Here is a 19,307-nt window from a genome sequence, read left to right on the forward strand (position 1 = left end):
GTCACTTCCCGTCATCGCCAGTCCGCCCGCTCCAACCGCTTCCCCGCCCCTTCCCGAATCCCTCCCCGCCTAGGTTTGTTCGCGGGGCGGGGCGAGGCAGGATGTCACGTGACCCTGAGAGTGGCTCAGATCCGAGCTGGCCGCCTTTCTCCCCTTCCCCCACCCCAGGTACGCGCGGCCACGCCCTCTCCACCGCCATTGTTATTTCGGCTGGCGGGGGTCTCTGGGCTCCCGGCGGCCGGGGTTGGGGGAAATTCCTTTACTATTCTTTGGGGGAAGATCAAAATAACTTGTGTTTTTTTGTTTGTTTTTTGTGCCCAGCCCTTGTGGGAGCGGCGAGGTTCCCTCACCCCAATCCTGGCATCTCGGCTAAGGGGCTTTATTAGAGGGAACTTGTCTAGCACGAGAGAACTTCCCCCCACAAAATGGCCCTGGGGTTGGGTAGGTCGGTAAAGGCTGCTAAATCGCTTTTACCCCAAGGAGGAAGAGAGGACCCTCCCTATCCCAAAAGCCGCCTTTAGGCGCCTGACAATAATAAGTCGCTTCTGTTAAGAGTTTACGTGGTTTTGGTAGGGGGCGGGGAGGGCGAAAGCCTAAAATAGTGTCTACCTTTTATTCAGAATTTCCTTTCGCTCTTTACTGTACTAAACGCTTTACAGGAATTATCCCATTGAATTCTTACACTCGAGTCTTTCATTCTGAAACTAACCTGTTAATCGTCTGTTCTCTACATTCGAATTTTAGCTCCCCTTGGTGGTTCTCACAGCAGTAAATCTATGTCTAGCCCAGTGCCTGGCAGCCAAGTCTTCAGTTCTAGTTGTAGATGTTTTATAGGTAAACAATTTGAGACACAAGAGATTGAGTAACTTGTCCGAGATCACGGCTGTGTGGTGCAGAAGCTGGATTCTGATCTGCGGCGGGTTGGCTCCAGAACGTGAGTTGTTGAACACAATTCTGGTGAAAGACAACCCAAGACGTTCGTTACCCTCCATGGGGGACCTACTGAAGATGTGCTGCTTTAGTTGAATCCCACACCACAGTCAGTCTCTGGCGAGGCTTCTGCCACCACCCCCTCCCCAGCCCCCGCCAAAAAAATTGTTTTGATAATTTGATAGAAGAATATTAAATTGATTTTCCTTCAGAATAAAGGCTACTTTTCAGTTTGCAGTTTACAATGTATAGCTCTGTTGTGAGGGCGAGAATATTGTCTTTGAAGTGTACCGGGTTAAGGTATCTTATGGGCGTGCAGTCGGCGGCATTGTGCAATGAAGATAATTTGAACTTTGAACAGTCTTTCAGATCAACTACCTAGTTGCCAGAAGAACGTAACGTGTCATACGTAAATGATACCTGTGGCATTTTATTCTCAAGGAGTTGTTCAATATGAACTATTAATCATGGTAATAGCTCTCGGACAATCCCAGGAGGAGTCAGGAAATAGGATATGTGACATCAGTTTTGTCATGTCAACAGTATGCCCAAAACCAAACCTATTCCACTCCAAACCTGCTTCTGCTTAGAGACTGGCATTAACATCCTCCCAGTCACCCAGACTTGGAAGTGCAGAATCAGCTTCACCTCTTTCTTCTCCTCACAAACCATTGTCCATTCTATCAACAAATTATCTAATCCCCAAATCTGAAGTCTAATCCCAACACCTGGTCCATGGTAGTGTTTATATAAACTGAAATTAATGCATACTGCTGCTCTTTCTGTCCATTCTTTACACTGTAGCCACTCTACTAAAAAATGTTCAATGCTATCTCGTTACTTGACAGTCTAAAGTTCTTTAACTCTAGTCCCAACCCAAGTTTCTTTCATTCTATTTCTATAGAATTCGTCTCCCCATACTCTTTATTTGTCTCCTGATCACACTTATCTAGTCTGTGTTCCCTGAATATTGCCTGTATGTTGCCATCTTGGTATCTGATCACTTTATTTTCTCCACCTGGAACACTATTACTGCCCATAACTGCTGGCTCCATCTTAGCCAGGACACCAGTTCCTCTGGACCGCATCTGCCGATACTTCTACTGGATTCAATTATTATTTTTTCTGTAATTTCACAATACTTTGCCTTACTCTCTATAATGGCTGTCTTAAAATCTGCCTTATTTTAATAGCTAATGAGCACCTGGACTTTTCTCCTTAGCCTTTCATTGAATTATAAGGGTTTTAAGGGCTGTGACCATCAGTTATTCATCATTTCAGTTCTTCACAGAAGACCCTTGACTGCTATAATAGGGACCTCCAAAGTATTGGTGAACTTAATTACATTTAGAATCATGAACATTAAGAAGACCTCACAACGAAAACATCTGATGCTGAAATTTATACATTGCAAAAAACTCCCTATTTCATCGTTCCAGTATGTTGCTTCTTCACTCGTTCCTGTTTACTGATTTTGTCTTCACCTCCTTCATGAATACATTTCACAGTATTTTACAGTTTAGTCATAATGTTTGCCTGGAAGAGTGCTGCCCTGGTGACTGGCACTTCTAAAGATCCAGTAGTAGTTTTAGAGAAATTGAAATGCCAAAGTAAAGCTCTGTTGTTGTATTGCCACTTGCAATATGCCTATGTTTTCTTTTTCATAGCCCCAGATAACTGAGGAGGACTGATAATTGTATATATTTTAGTGTCAAATGTGGAGTCCTACCAGTTGATAGAACTTGTTAAGGAAGGTACAAAATGGATAAATAATCATGAAGACTTAAACACTGTCTTTGATGCTTATACTGCCCTCAAATCTCTAAATACTCAATAACAAATTCCCAGTGGCAGGTGTCTCTCTACCATTCACAGGACCCCATAACCTTTTCCTTCTCTTCCAGGAAATCTGTCCTCCCTTGTGTAGCTAAAGAATGAATCTTCGCATAGATGATAATGAATGGTTACATTTACTTTTAATTGGAACTGTCTGGAGACAATTCAAAACTTTTCCTGGAGACAAACCAACGGTAACTCTAACATTGGCGTGGTAGCAAGTCAGTGAATAAAAGGCTTAAGCTAGTCATGTTTCAAAAGCCTGTGTCTTTGGAGGGCATCATTCAGGCTTCAGCTTGAATGTCATCTACCTAAGGGACTTCTAAGCCCACTAATTCTAAAGTGCTTTCTTACATATCGAAGCAGTCTGTTGTCTTCATAACAGCACTGTTTGATATGATATTATGCATTGTCTTCATAACACTTAGCACCATTTGATATGATATTACGCATCGTTCCACTTGGTGGTTATCTATCCCCACTAGAATATAAGCTCCATGAGATAGGGGTTGGGTTATACAGTCAGTCCATCTGCTGGTGATTGGTTCTCAGACACTCCCCTATTCCCCCACCATGTGGGTACCAAAATTTGCAGATGCTCTAGTCTCATGTAAAATGGTGTAGTATTTGCATGTAGGCTATTCTGTATGCTTTAAGTCATCTTCAGATTACTTACAATAAGTAATACAATGTAAATGATATGTAAATAGTTGTATTTTTTAAATTTGTATTATTTTGTGTTTTTTTCATTTTTTAACTCAAATACTTTCTATGGAATATAGACAGCTAACTGTATTCCCAACACTGACACAAAATAGGGAGGGACTCAATACCTATTTGTAGAATGAATGAATGAATTGAATGAGCCCTTACCTGGATTTACATACTGCAAAGTCATTTGAAGAATTTATGGGGATTTATTGAATGCAGTGGCCACTTTTGGGGTTCCTATGTCTTTCTTCACAATCCAATCCGGCTTACATGCAAATAACCATGTTTAAGGGACCTGCAGTTGGTATTCATCTTGGCACCATCTACTCTTGTGTGGGTGTTTTCCAGCATGGAAAAATAGAAGTAATTGCCAATGATCAGGGAAATCCAATCACTCCAAACTATGTCACCTTTACTGATACAGAACAATTGCTCAGTGATGCTACAAAGAATCAAGTTGCAATGAACCCCATGAACACAGTTTTTGATGCCAAATCTGATTGCCAATTGGACACAGACTTGATTATGCTGTTGTCCAGTCTGATATGAAGCATTGGCCCTTCATGGTAGTGAATAATGTTGGCAGGCCCAAGGTCCAGGTAGAATACAAGGGAGAGATAAAAAAAACTTCTGTCCAGAAAGGTGTCCTCTAGGGCCATGGACTGGTACTGGACTATGGCCTGTTAGGAACTGGCTGCCCAGCAGGAGGTGAGTGGCAGCAAGTCAGTGAAGCTTCATCTGTATTTACAGCTGCTCCCCATCATTCACATTACCACCTGAGCTCCCCCTCCTGTCAAATCAGTGGCAGCATTAGATTCTCATAGGAGTGTGAACTCTATTGTGAATTGCACACACAAGGGATCTAGCACAATTCACAAGGGATCTAGCACTTCTTATGAGAATCTAATGCCTGATGATCTGTCAGTCTCTTCCATCACCTCCAGATGGGACCGTCTAGTGGCAGGAAAACAAGTTCAGGGCTCCTACTGATTGTACATTGTGGTGAGTTATGTAATTATTTCATTATATATTACAATGTAATAATAATATAAAGTGCACAATAAACGTAATATGCTTGAATTGTCCTAAAACTATCTTTCCCCCATCCTATCGCCTGCAACTTGGTCTGTGGAAAAATTGTCTTGCATGAAACTGGTCCCTGGTGCCAAAAAGGTTGGGGACAGCTGCTCTGTTGTTCTGACAAAGATGAAGGAAATGGCAGAATCCTACCTTGGAAAGAGTGTTAGCAATGCTGTGGTCACAATATCAGCTTGGTTTAATGATTCACAGCATCAAAGCTACCAAAGATGCTGGAACTATTGCTTATCTCAATGTATTGAGAATTATCAATGAGCTAACTGCTGCTTCTATTGCTTATGCCTTAGGCAAAAGGTTGGAGCTCAAAGAAATGTGCTGATCTTTGACCTTAGAAGTGGTACTTTTAAATTTTTATTTATTTATTTTTTTGAGATGGATTCTCGCTCTGTCACCCAGGCTGGAGTGGTGCGATCTCGACTCACTGCAATCTGTGCCTCCCAGGTTCAAGTGATTCTCCTGCCTCAGCCTCCTGAGTAGTTGGGATTACAGGTGCCCACCACCACGCCTGGGTAATTTTTTTTGTATTTTTAGTAGAGACGTGGTTGCACCATGTTGGCCAGGCTGGTCTTGAACACCTGACTTCAGGTGATCCGCCCCCCTCAGCCTCCCAAAGTGCTGAGATTACAGGTGTGAGCCACCGTTCCTGGCCTTTTTTTTTTTTTTTTTGATGGAGTCTCACTCTTGTTGCCCATGCTGGAGTGCAGTGGCGCAATCTTGGCTCACTGCAACCTCTGCCTCCCGGGTTCAAGTGATTCTTGTGCCTCAGCCTCCTAAGTAGCTGGCATTACAGGCATGCACCACCATGCCCAGCTAATTTTCGTATTTTTAGTAGAGACGGGGTTTTGCCATGTTGGCCAGGCTGGTCTTGAACTCTTGACCTCAGGTGATCTGCCTGCCTCAGCCTCCCAAAGTGCTAGGATTACAGGCGTGAGCCATTGCGCTTGACCTGGAAGTGGCACTTGTAATGCGTCAGTCCTCACTGTTGAGGATGGAATCTTTGAGGTGAAATCTACAGCAGGAGACACCCACTTAGGTGGAAAAGACTTTGACAAACCAAGTGGTTCACCATTTTATTGCCGAGTTCAAGCACAAGCATACAAAGGACATCAGTGAGAATAAGGGAGCTGTCTGACATCCCCATACTGCTTGTGAACGTGCTAATTACACTCTTTCTTGAGCAACCAGGCTAGTATTGAGATCCATTTTCTCTATGAAGGAATCAATGTCTATACCTCTTACCCATGCCCGATTTGAAGAACTGAATGCTGACCTGTTCTGTGACACCTGGACCCCGTAGAGAAAGCCCTTCAAGATGCCAAACTAGACAAGTCACAGATTCATGATATTTTCCTGGATGGTGGTTCTACTTTTATCCCCAGGATTCAGAAGCTTCTCCAAGACTTTTTCAATGGAAAAGAACTGAATAAGAGCATCAGCCCTAATGAAGCTGTTGCTTATGGTGCAGCTGTCCAAGCAGCCATTCTGTCTGGCAACAAATCTGAAAATGCTCAAGATTTGTTGCTCTTGTATGTCATTCTTCCTTCCCATGGTATTGAAACTGATGGTGTAGTCATGACTGTTCTCATTAAGCATAATACTACCATTCCTTCCAAGCAGACAGACCTTCACTATCTACCCTGACAAGCAGCCTGATGTGCTTATTCCGGTTTATGAAGGTGAGCATGTCATGACCAAGGATACCAACCTGCTTGGCAAGTTTCAGCTCACAGGCATACCTTTGGCACTCCAAGGTGTTCCTCACATTGAAGTCACATTTGATATTGATGCCAATGGCATCTTCAATGTCTCTGCTGTGCACAAGAGTACAGGAAAAAGAACAAGGTTACTGTCACTAATGACAAGAGCCATTTTAGCAAGAAAGACATTAAATGTATGGTCCAGGAGGCTGAGCATTACAAAGCTGAAGATGAGAAGCAGAGACAGATGTCATCCAAGAATTCCCTTGAATCCTATGAATTCAACATGGAAGCAACTGTTGAAGATGAGAAACTTCAAGGCAAGATTCATGATGAAGACAAACAGAAAATACTTGTCAGGCGTAATGAAATTATTAACTGGATAGATAAGAATCAGGCTGTTGAAAAGGAAGAATTTGAACATCAGCAGAAAGAGCTGGAGAGAGTCTGCAATCCCATCATTACAAAGCTGTAGCAGAGTGCAGAGGAATGCCTAGGGGATTCACTGTTGGTGGATCTCCTCCCTCTGGTGGTGCTTTCTCAGGGCCCACCACTGAATAAGCCAACCCGAGTATAGATATAGCATTGTTCCACTCACTTAAAACACTGAAGGACACAAATATGTAGCAAATTCTGTGGCAGTTTTTTTTCTTTTTTGATCAGTCAATGTAGTTTAATTTTTCCCAGTCAAAACTTGCCTAAAAAGGCCTGTAATCTCATAAAAAAAGAAGTACATAGAAAGTAAGCCTTTAAAGGAATTGGAGAGATCATTCCAAACTGGGGCAGGAAATTGAGTTGTCTTCATGAGGAAGATGGTGTATGAGAGACGTCGGAAGGTGGCTGAGTCAATAGGGGCAGTGGGCCTTAAACTCCTGTAGAGGAGATACAATCAAATCTATAACACAAAGTTGCTGGAAGGTGCCAGAGTGTCATCCATGCCAGTTCAATATCAATTGTTCAGTTCTACAGTGGTTTATCAAAGCCTCTTTTAGATCAGACCCTGTGCATTCTATTAGAAGGCTTGCTCTTCAAGGAGCATCTAGTTTAGTACACAGACATGGAAACCCACATAGATCATAGTAGGATAAATAGTGTATTACAAATAAGTTTGAGGTGCTACGGGAGCATGAAAGAGGGAGACCCATGGGCGGGTGCAGTGGTTCATGCCTGTAATCCCAGCACTCTGGGAGGCAGAGGCGGGCAGATCACGAGGTCAGGAGATAGAGACCATCCTGGCTAACACGGTGAAACCCCGTCTCTACTAAAAATACAAAAAATTAGCCAGGCGTGGTGGCGGGCGCCTGTAGTCCCAGCTACTCTAGAGGCTGAGGCAGGAGAATGGCGTGAACCTGGGAGGTGGAGCTTGCAGTGAGCCAAGATCACGCCACTGCACTCCAGCCTGGGTGACAGATTGAGACTCCATCTCAAAAAAAAAAAAAAAAAAAAAGAAAGAAAGAGACCCAACCCAGTTTGAGTGGCAAGACATGCTACTGGGAAGAAGTAATCCCTGGGTTGAGTCTTGAAGAGCATTTACCAGGCAAGGAGGGCAGAGGATTAGTTGGAATAAAGCATTCCAAGCAAGGGGGACAACAGGAGCAAAAGCAGAAAGTCATAAAGTAGGCTGGGCATGTTGACTCATGCATGTAATCCTAGCACTTTGGGAGGCCAAGGCGGGTGGATTGCCTGAGGTCAGGAGTTTGAGACCAGCCTGGCCAACATGGTGAAACCCTGTCTCTACTGAAAGTACAAAAATTAGCTGGGCATGGTGGCAGGTGCCTGTAATCTTAGCTACAGGGGAGGCTGAGGCAGGAGAATCGCTTGAGCCCCGGAGACAGAGGTTGCAGTGAGCCAAGATTGCGCCACTGCACTGCAGCCTGGGTGACAGAGTGAGACTCTGTCTCAAAAACAAAACAAAACAAAACCAGAAAGTCATAAAACAGCCCAGTGTGTGAGTGGAACTACAAGCCCTGGGTTGAGCTGTAGTACAGGCTGCAGTAAGGTGGCAAGCGTCAGGGATGAAGCTGAAGAGGTTGGCAGAGACTGGATCACGGAGGTCCAATTTATGTTTCTGAAGGTTTTCTCTGGCGATCCTTGGGGTGAGGAGAGACTGCAGTGGGCTAAAATGAAGGCCAGTGTAAAGGTGATTGCAAGATTCCAGTTAAGATGTAATGAGGTCTAAATCAAGTCTGTGACTGTGAAGATACCAGAGATGTTAACCCACATCTCTTATTTTTTTCCTAACATTTTATGATGAACATTTTCAAACATTGAGAAAATCAAAGTAATTGTACTGTGAACACCCGTATATCTACCACCCAGATTCTACAATTAGCATTTTACTACACTTGGCTTTATCACATATGTCCAGCCATGTATCAACACTTTATGCATTTCAAAATTATGAGCATGTGTACACATTCCTTTAAACATTTCATCATGCATGCCATTTACTAGAGTTCAATATGTGAACCTTTTTAAAGTTCAAATATCCATAAAATGAAATAAATGCAAGCATCTTAAGAGTATAATTTCATGTTTTGACAAATGTATATACCTGTGTAACCCACATCCCTATTGCGATACGGAACATTACCGTAATCTCAGAAAGTTGCCACATGTCCTTTCCCAGTCAATCACAGCCCTTTCTCCTTTCAGAGTTGGCCTTGAGTTTGGAATGTGTGAAAATAGACATTCCAGGTGAAGGGAACCTAGGTGGCTCCCTCTCCAGCAAAGGCATGGAGGCAGGTAACTAGGGAAGAACACATGAATGTTAATAAACAAGTTCGGATGGATGCCCTTAAGTCTTCCACCTTTCTCCCTACTAAGCCCCATCTTTTTGGGTCAAAGCATAAAACATTGAAGTAGAGAGGAGTTGAGTCAAGGGACTGTCAGGCCCGCAGGAGCTAACAGTCTTCAGGGGAGGAGGAGACAGAAGCACTGACAGTCACAATTTAGTGTAACAAATGTTGAATGTTATCTTGTACCAGGGTCAGGGCTATAACCAAGGGAAGGGCAGAAAGTTAGGTAAAACACCATGAATACGCCACAAGGGTTTGTTGTATGTGTGTATGTCTGAGAGAGAGAAGTGATAAGGTGAGTGACTCAGACTCTTGGTACTGGAGGAGCTCAAAGGAAAAGAGAGAAGAGTATTTACCAGCCATGAAAAGTTTTCTGGAGGTAAAGTCTTAAGGGATGTTGACTGTTAAGTGTGGTAGACATAAAGATGTTTCAGTTACAGATAACAGAAAATGTGAGTCAAGCAGGGACATTGGCCCATGTGACTGGTAAGTCTAGAGTTATGGGAGTTTTAGGTACAGTTTGATCAGAGCTTTGGTCCTGATGATCTCAGTGCTGTCCTATTTTGTGTGTGTTAGCTTTGTCTTCAGAATACTTCTTCATGGTTACAATATGACTGTCTGTAGCAGTTCAAAAATTGAGCTGCTATAGTAAATTCTTGGGCATTCTCAATACTTGAGTATGGAACATGTGCATGTGGAAGGAAATAACATTGCACTTTATAACACTGTATTGCAAATGGAAAATGCAATGTCTTAAATAAAACTATTTAAATTTGGCACCACAAAAAAAGAACTAAGGAGAAGAATATTTATATTAACCTTCTAGAAAGTTGTAGAAAATAGTTTTTTGGTTTTTTTTTGAGACAAAGTCTTATTCTGTTATCCAGGCTGGAGTGCAATGGTGCGATCTCGGCTCACTGCAACCCCTGCTTCCCCGGTTCAAGTGATTTTCCTGACTCAGCCTCCCGAGTAGCTGAGATTACAAGTGAGCATCACCATGCCCAGTTAATTTTTGTATTTTTAGTAGAGATGGGGTTTTGTCACGTTGGCCAGGCTGGTCTCGAACTCAAGTGATCCTCCTGCCTCAGCCTCCCTAGTATACCCCACTCACTTTCAAATTATTTATTTATTTATTATTTTGAGACGAAGTTTCGCTCTTGTCACCCAGGCTGGAGTGCAATGGCGCAATCTTGGCTCACTGCAACCTCCGCCTCCTGGGTTCAAGCGATTCTCCTGCCTCAGCCTCCCAAGTAGCTGGGATTACAAGTGCCGGCCACCATGTCCAGCTAATTTTTGTACTTTTATTAGAAAGAGGGTTTCACCATGTTGGTCAGGCTGGTCTCGAACTCCTGACCTCAAATGATCCACCCGCCTAGGCCTCCCACAGTGCTGGGGTTACAGGTATGAGCCACTGCACCTAGCCTTATTTTTTATTTTTATTTTTTGAGACAGGATCTCACTCTATCACCCAGGCTAGAGTGTAGTGGCATGATCATATCTCACTACAGCCTTGAATTCCTGGGCTCAAGTGATCCTCCCACCTCAGCCTCCTGAGCAGCTAGGACTACAGGCATGTACCACTACACCTGGCTGATTTTTGAAATTTTTTGTAGAGATAGGTCTCACTGTCTTGAACTCCTGGACTTTTTTTTTTTCAGTCTGTCGCCCAGGCTGGTGTGCAATGGTGCAATGATGGCTCACTGCCGGGTAGACCTCCTGGGCTCAAGTGATCCCCCACTTCAGCCTCTCAGGTAGCTGAGACTACAGATGTGAGCCACCACGCTGGGCTAATCGAATTCTTGGTGTTAAGCAATTCTTCTGCCTTGGCTTCCCGAAGTGTTGGGATTACAGGTGAGTGACTATATCCAGACTCCTACACACTTTTAAAAAAATATTTTTGGATTTCAAGGGGTTTTCGTAGAGTTCTGGAATCCTGTAAATTCTTTTCAAATTCTGTTTTGCTTTTTTTTTTTTGAGATGGAGTCTCACTCTGTCGCCAGGCTGGAGTGCAGTGGTGTGATCTCGGCTTACTGCAACCTCCGCCTTCCAGGTTCAAGTGATTCTCCTACCTCAGCCTCCCAAGTAGCTGGGACTACAGGTGCCTGCGATTAGGCCCAGCTAATTTTTGTATTTTAAGTAGAAACGGGGTTCACCATGTTGGCCAGGATGGTCTTGAACTCCTGACCTCATGATCCACCCGCCTCCACCTCCCAAAGTGCTGGGATTACAGGCATGAGCCACTGCGCCCGGCTATTTTTTTGTTTTTTATTTTTAAATGGAATCTCACTCTGTTGTTCAGGCTTGAGTGTCGTGGCACCATCAAGGCTCACTGCAACCTCTGCGTCCGGGTTTAAGTGATTCTCTTGCCTCAGCCTCCTGAATAGCTGGGATTACAGGCGCCGGCCACCATGCCCAGCTAATTTTTATATTTTTAGTAGAGACAGGGTTTCGCGATGTTGGCCAGGCTGGTCTCAAACTCCTGACCTCAAGTGATCCGCCTGCCTCAGACTCCCAAAGTGCTGGGATTAAAGGTGTGAGCCACTGTGCCCAGCCTAATTCAGTTCAAATTCCAAGCTAGGTGTTTCATATCCTATATGTGTAGAACATGACAAATATTTACCAAATGTACTTTCATTAAAATCTGAAAGGTGAAACCTCAATTTAAAAAAAATCTCCTACTTAAAAACAATAAAGTTTTAGTTTGCCACATTATCTTTAAAATACAATATGCCTTATTGTGTAGCATATCTCAAACTTTAAAATATTTAGTTTAGGCCAGGCGCAGTGGCTCACACCTGTAATCCCAGCACTTTGGAAGGCTGAGGCGGTGGATCACTTGAGGTCAGGAGTTTGAGACCAGCCTGGCCAACATGGTGAAACCCCGTTTCTACTCGAAATACAAAAATTAGCCTAGCATGGTGGCGCATGCCTGTAATCCCAGCTACCCGGAAGGCTGAGGCAGGAGAATCGCCTGGACCCAGGAGGTGGAGTTTGCAGTGAGCCGAGATTGTGCCACTGCACTCCAGCCTGGGCGACAAAGGGAGACTCCATCTCAAAAAAAAAAAAAAAAAAAAAAAAAATTACTTTAAATGTGATTTAAAGTCTAGTTGTTAAAGTGTAAATGTTCTCAAGGACTTTAAGATGTCTTTATGCCACAGTTGTCAAATATAATATTTCTAGAATTTAAAGTCGTTTTTTAGCACTAAAATAACTACATGCAGGGCGGAGGTACTTGGACAAGGAAGGACCTAAAAAAAGTGATCATCACCAGAAAGTTTATTTGTTCATCATCACCAACATTAAGAGGCCAATGACCAGGAAGAAGCCAATTGTTGAAACCATTCTAAAATGACTGCGTTGCATGGGAAACCAGAGAAGTTGGTGAACTTCTTGGGAAACCAGAGAAGTTGGTGATCTAGCGCCCAAAGCCACATCACTCAAATTTTCTCGCCCTCCAAATCTAGCAAAGAAAAAGAGAGAGGAAGCAGGGATAGAGGGGAAGAGGGGGAGGGAAGGGAGAGAGGGAGAAAGGAGAGAGGAAAGGCAAGAGAGAGAGAGACACAGAGAGAGAGAGGGAGAGAGAGAGTGGGAGAGAGAGAGGGAGAGGGCAAAGGAGAGGAGAGGGAGAGAGAGGAGAGAGAAGGGGGGGAGAGAGAGACAGAGGAGAGAGAAGAGGGGAGAGAGAAGAGGGGAGAGAGAGAGAGACAGAGGAGAGAGAAGAGGGGAGAGAGAGGAGTGTTTGAGAGAGGGAGAGAGAGAGAGAGAATGAGAGATGGGCAGGGATCTGTTCAAGGAGGACTTGAGCGCCAAGCCCCGCCCCTGTTTCCCAGGTAACCGGATAAACAGACTCCATCTTTTCTTCTGTGAACTCGGCTAGGTGTTAAGAGGCAGGCAGGAAGCAGTGGACAGGGAGTCCGAGTGAGGTTGTACTCTTTCCTGAGAGAGGGGTTCCGCAAGGGATTGGAAGCGTCCTTGTAGCCAGGTATAGCTTTCCCCTTAGAGATGAGTGCTCTTGGAGAAATGAGAATGGGGAGAAATCGGCCATGAACATGGAGATTGGACACGCCCACGAAGGAAAGGATGATTTAGGAGACAAGAGGGTCATCATGGGAACAAAATTTCCCGTGGAGCTGGGGATCAGAGTAGGATTAGGAAAAGAAGATTCGCGATGCGGGGAGAGCCCTGTGGTTAGTAATAAGTGTGAGGGAAGGATGGCATCACCAGAAACAAAATTTCCATTGAGCAAGGGGCTTGAAATGGGATTAGAAAGACAGAATATTTCTAGGACTCTCATGCAGAGGGGTAGTTTAGGAGTCGACAGTGTCTCAGCCTCACAGGGAACAAAACCTTCTCTGTTGCCAGGAAGAATGGGGTTAGAAAATGAGAGTCTTCTTGCAGGATATACCCATGAACGGATAATACAGCCTCCTTTGGGCAGGGTGTGTGGAAGTCCACAGGCTGTAGGGAGCAGGAGAGCTCCTTTGGCTAGTGGCCCTGAAGGGGTAGAGGAATTAGTGGGAAAGCCTGCTTTGGATATGGAACCAAGACAGGAAATGGAAAAAGAGTCTACCTGTGTTGTAATGAAACCCAGCACAGAGATTAAGCCTCCTGTGGAGGAGGACATTGGACTAACCCAAGCCGAGAGGCCACATGAGACTAAGAATACAGAGCCCCAAATGGGCTTGGTGATAGAACCTCTCCAATGCCAGTTTGCCCAACAACCTGAACAGAGAAAGGAGGCTAGAAACATTGAATCAGGAGCGGAACCTCCAGATCGCATCAGACCCATATACTCTGGGAAGTTTTTTGATCGGACACCTTGCTGGCCAAGTGTAAGTTTTTTTCCACTTTCCGTAGGAACTGAACTGTGTATAGCCATGTCTTTATTGAGATGATAAAGTGATAAAATTTATTTTGGTTTGAAGAGACAAATCACAAAGATTTCATGAGATTCCTGTATTTCTTGCCCCACTGGAATCTTTGCAGATGTTACTTAGATTTCTGATTCTCTGCCTCCCTTCCTAGATGTCAGCTTTGTTTTCTGTGCATACCAGTGGTTTGTTCCGATTTCTCTTTTCTCCTTTAACCTTCATTTCATTTTCCTCAAGCCTCTCACATATTGAAATACATGAAGATACATGCTGTGTCCTAGTATTCATACTATGAATGGAAAAGAAAAGTGTTTCTTTTTCCATTCATTGTTTCCTCTGCGAGTTATTTGTTCTTTCAGCAGAGACTTGTGATAGCCATTGTGCCAGGTACAGGACAAAATAAAATGAAAAGTACATGATCCCTACCTCTAGGTTTAGGCTCACTCCAGTAATGGAGACAGATAACTAAAGGAATAGTATACAGTTATCTAAATGAATAAAAACACACGATTCTTCCTTCGTAGAAGTACACTCTGAATACAGAGCTCAGTGTAAAGATTGCGTGATTCTGTTTAGAAGAGATGGGAAAAGCTTAATAGGGAGAGTAATATTTGAGCTAACGTCGAAAGGTGTCAGTATTTGTCTGAAGAAAGAATGAGGTTAGAGCATTTTGGGCATAAAAAGGTATAGAGCACAACCAAAGCTTCCTATGTTCGAGAGGCATAAACAGTTCTATTCAGCCAGCAGGGTGTTGAGAGATGAAGATGAAGAAGAAATATGTAGAAGACATCTAAAGGCCCAGAATATAGGGATAAAACATATGGATACAGCATCAATGGTGGATCTTAATAAGGGTAAAAATAAATAAAATTTGCCTTTTAGAAAGATAATTCTGATATCAGTAGTTATGATGGACTGGAAGGGGGAGATACTGAATGACAAGTAAGTCATTAGAAGAACATTCCAAAGTTCTGATGGACTGGAATTAATGTAGAGTTAGAAAGAATAGAAAGGAGACTGTACTTTTGAGAGGTTTTTAGATGGTATTTTAAAAAATTGCCACTCAGTTGTGGATCTACGTGGTGAGTAAGGGAAGTTGATGGATGACTCAGGAGTTTCTGTGTTGATAATGATCTCTTTGGGTTTGGTGGCAAATGAATGTCCAGTGTTGGCTATCTTCAATATGAGATGACAGGTGAAGAAGCCAGGGAGACACTTGGTAATATGAGACAATTGATGCCCCATGGGTGTGAATGGGAGAAGAAAGTCAAGGCAAGAATCTTGGGGAACATTGACATGAGGTGGTCAGTGAAAAAGATGTCAATAAGGTGAGTTCTTGAGGGCAAGGACTATATCTTGTTTATTGTTTACCTTCATGTCATACCACAATACCTGGCTTATGGTGGTCATTCAATAAATACATGTTTGATAAATAGAAGGAAACCCGGATGATTAAATGGGAGAAAGACCAGTCGGAGAAGAAAAAAGTAAGTCTGAGACATTGGTATTGAGGAACATAAGAAAGTGTCCTTAAGTTATAATATGAGTAGGAGATTCCACACACTGAAATTTGAGAATAAAACTCAGCTGAAGAGGTCACAGGGCTTCCACAGAATTTTGTCTGGGTTTGAAGACTTTTCCCCTTCAGACTCAGAATGTTCTTTTCTTCTTTGTCTCACATTGCTTTCTGGTTTCCTCTTTGGGTTTTCCCAGCCACTTTACTTGACCACACCTGTTCCCATTTCTGGATTGGTTCTGCAGTTTACAGCTTCTGATCTGATCTGATCTCACATACATGCAGACACCAGCTTCCAGTTTCCAGCACAGGCAATTCTAAAACCTCTGTTTCCTCCCACTTCTCATACCTTCCTAAATGTGATAGGACAAGAAAGAGAGTGTCAAGGAGAGAGTGACCAGCAGTGTTAAACCATCTCTGATAGGCCTTGTGCAGTGGCACTACCTGTAATCCCAGCACTTTGGGTGCAATCTCAGCTCGCTGCAAACTCGGCCTGCCAGGCTTAAGCGATTCTTGTGCCTCAGCCTCCCAGTAGCTGGAATTCTAGGAGCATGCCACCACACCCGGCTAATTTTTTTTTCTTCTTTTTTTTAAATTTAATTTTTGTATTTTTAATAGAGAAGGGGTTTCGCCATGTTGGCCAGGCTGGTCCCCTACTCCTGACCTCAAGTGTTTGGCCCACCTTGGCCTCCCAAAGTGCTGGGATTACAGGCATGAACCACCACGACCAGCAGGCAGCAGGATTTCTCGAGGCCAGGAGTTTGTCATTAGCCTGGGCAGCATAGCAAGACTCTGCCTATACAAAAAAGAAAAATTAGCCAGATGTGGTAGCATGTGCCTGTAGTCCTAGCTACTTGGGAGAGGTGCAAAGATCATTTGAGTCCGGGAGTTCAAGGTTCCAGTGAGCTATGATCACACCACTGCATTCCAGTCTGGGTGACAAAATGAGAGCTTGTCTCTAAAAATAAAGTAAAAATAAGATTAATTAACTTTGGACATTAAGAAATTACCAACATTGTTAGAATGACATAATAGAAAAAGAATTCAGATTATAGTATACTGAAGAGCTAATGGGTTATTAGAATCGGAGATCATGAAATTTTTTTCCCTTAAGAAGTATGACAGTGAAGAGAAAGAGTAAATATTCCACTTAGAAATCTTATTATTTAGTGAATCAGTGGAGGAGTTTGAGATAACACAAAGGAAGAGAATGGGTGGAACTAGATTCTAGATGAGTGGAAGGGAATGGAATTAGGATTATAGGCAAGAGGAGGGATTCTAACTTCGTTAGAAACAAGGCTTCATTTAAAAATAATTTTTAAGATGTTAAAATATTTATTTTGATTATAACACAAGAATAATAACATCATAGAAAATTTAGAAAACAGGGATGAAAATGCCTATAATCTTATCACCTTAACACAATGCCTATTGGCACTTTACTGTTTCACGATTATTAATATTTATCGGTGGCTCACTTTATTAATACGGCTATTCATAGACCTTTGCAGGTATTAATTTGTTTGCCCTTATTGCAACCTATGAGGCATCTACTATTACTAAATCCTATTTTACAGGTAAGGAAATGGAAGCAAATTTAGGTAATTTGGCTAAAGTCATATAGCTAAAAACTGGTGGGATTTGAAATCTCAAATTCCTATTTGAGAGCCTGAGTTCTTAATTACTCTATACTTTTGGACACTTTTATCCAAATGTACTTTTATATAGTTGTTATTATCGAGTGCAAAATTTGTTTTGATTTTTCATTTCTTATTTATAAGATGTAACTATTACTACAAAGACTTCAAAAAGATCCTTTAATGATAAAAAATATTTAAGCCAATTCTTTTCATTTTTTTTGAGATGGAGTCTTGCACTCTCCCCCAGGCTGGAGTGCAGTGGCACCATCTCGGCTTGCTGCAATCTCCGCCTCCTGGGTTCAAGCAATTCTCCTGCCTCAGCCTCCTGAGTAGCTGGAATTACGGGTGCCTACCCCCACACCCAGCTAATTTTTTGTATTTTTAGTAGAGACGGACAGGGTTTCATCATATTGGCCAGGCTGGTCTTGAACTCCTGACCTCTGATACACCCACCTCAGCCTCCCAAAGTGCAGGGATTACAGGCGTGAGCACCGCACCTGGCCAAGCCAATTCTTTAGTTAACTCTTTCCCTCTATTGTTGGGCATTTATTTTTTATTCTTCCAGAATTTTCTATAAAATAGTTTGTCACCCAGGCATGTGGCTCATGCCTATAATCCCAGCATTTTGTGAGGCTGAAGTGGGAGGACTGCTTGAGCCCAGGAGTTTGAGATCAACCTGGGCAACATAGTGAGAGCTTGTCTTTTAAAAAAAAAAAAAAAGTTAAAAAAAAGTCTTTTTATATGTATTGGAATATTTCCTTAAGGATAGAGTTTCAGCAGAAGCCAAAAGCATGGATCTTTTTCTAGTTTCTATTGCCAAATCTCTTCCTAAAAGATTGTAGCAATAAATTTTAAAAATCATATTAATTTGTTAGGCATTATTTTAATTTATGTTTCTTTGACTTATAATTAGATTGGAAATTGCTCCATATGTTTGTTTTTATTTTTTTTTTGTCCTTATATGTGGTCACCTTGCTGAACTCTTATTAGTCATAATTGCTTATCATTATTTCCTTTTTTTATGACTATTTTGCTTGTGTATGGATATTTTAGGTAGACAATCATATTTACACTTTTGTCCTTTTCTCTTTAGTATCTATACCTTTCATCTATCTCTATTTCCTACCTCGTTGCATTGGCTATGACAAAAAAAATACAATATTAAAAACAATGTCTTTTGGCCAGGCACGGTGGCTCACCCCTGAAATCCCAGCACTTTGGGAGGCCAAGGCAGGCAGATCACCTGAGGTCAGGAGTTTGAGACCAGCCTGGCCAACATGGCAAAACTCCGTCTCTACTAAAAAATCAAAAATTAGCTGGGTGTGGGGCAGGCGCCTGTAATCCCAGCTACTTGGGAGGCTGAGGCAGGAGAATCACTTGAGCCTGGGCAGCGGAGGTTGCAGTGAGCCAAGATCGCACCACTGTCCTAGGCGACAGAGCGAGACTCCGTCTCAAACAAACAAACAAAACAACAACAAGGTCTCTTTTCTGATTTTAATGGGAATGATTCTAATGTTTCATTATTACATATGATTTTGTGGGAGATTTCTGATATTTAAAGTTAAGAACACTTGTATCCATTTCCAGTTTGCTAAGAAAGTTTAAAAATCAGGACTAAACAATCCGTGAAAACCTTTCCCCACATTTATTGAAATATATATTTTTTCTGAATTAAAATAGTTCATTTCTAAGGGTAAGCCATCTTCATATTTTTGGTCTAAGCCCTACTTGTGATGTATTATGTTCATAATATATCCCTGGATTTGACTTGCCAGTGTTTCACTAGGATTTTTGTATTTGTGGTTCTCTGTAAATTTAGACAGTAGTTTTTCTTTTTATGCTTGGTATTAGGGTAATGCTAGTGTATAAAAAGAATTGAGAAGCTTCCCATCTTTCCAACTGTCTTTATGCTTTCTTTATATGTTATTTATAGTATTAGCTACTATATTATTTACTATATATATAGTATATACTATATATAAACTATAGTATTTATATATACTACAGTATTTATAGTACTATTTACTTCTTGTAAGCTTGGTTAAACTCAAACAACTGAAAAAGGAAGGGAAGGCAATCCCTAACATCCTGACCAGGGGATGGGATGGTAAAGTATTTGATGCCCCTGAGTCTCAGAGTAGGAAGGAAGTGCATTTGGGTGAGGTTGAAACCCAGTGTCAAGCATGGCTGTGAGGAGAGTTTAGATGAAA

At 42.4% G+C, this 19,307-nt stretch overlaps 1 protein-coding gene and 1 pseudogene across 2 annotated transcripts in view; both read left to right on the forward strand.

The window, feature by feature from the left end:
• The first annotated feature begins 3,759 nt into the window (after nt 1-3,759).
• On the forward strand, nt 3,760-6,747 carry LOC129032545 (heat shock cognate 71 kDa protein-like; annotated as a pseudogene).
• A 5,840-nt stretch (nt 6,748-12,587) lies between these two features.
• Nucleotides 12,588-19,307, forward strand: part of EFHB (EF-hand domain family member B) — a 55,362-nt gene continuing 48,642 nt past the window's right edge. Inside the window, exon 1 of one of the 2 annotated variants that reach the window (XM_054479934.1) lies at nt 12,588-13,902. In XM_054479934.1, coding sequence (XP_054335909.1) covers nt 13,114-13,902 — 789 coding nt within the window. In that variant the 5' untranslated portion in view covers nt 12,588-13,113. The remainder of the gene's footprint in view (nt 13,903-19,307) is intronic. The other variant, XM_054479935.1, reaches the window with a different exon arrangement.

The sequence above is a fragment of the Pongo pygmaeus genome, chromosome 2, assembly GCF_028885625.2.
Source record: "Pongo pygmaeus isolate AG05252 chromosome 2, NHGRI_mPonPyg2-v2.0_pri, whole genome shotgun sequence".
Lineage (NCBI taxonomy): Eukaryota > Metazoa > Chordata > Mammalia > Primates > Hominidae > Pongo > Pongo pygmaeus.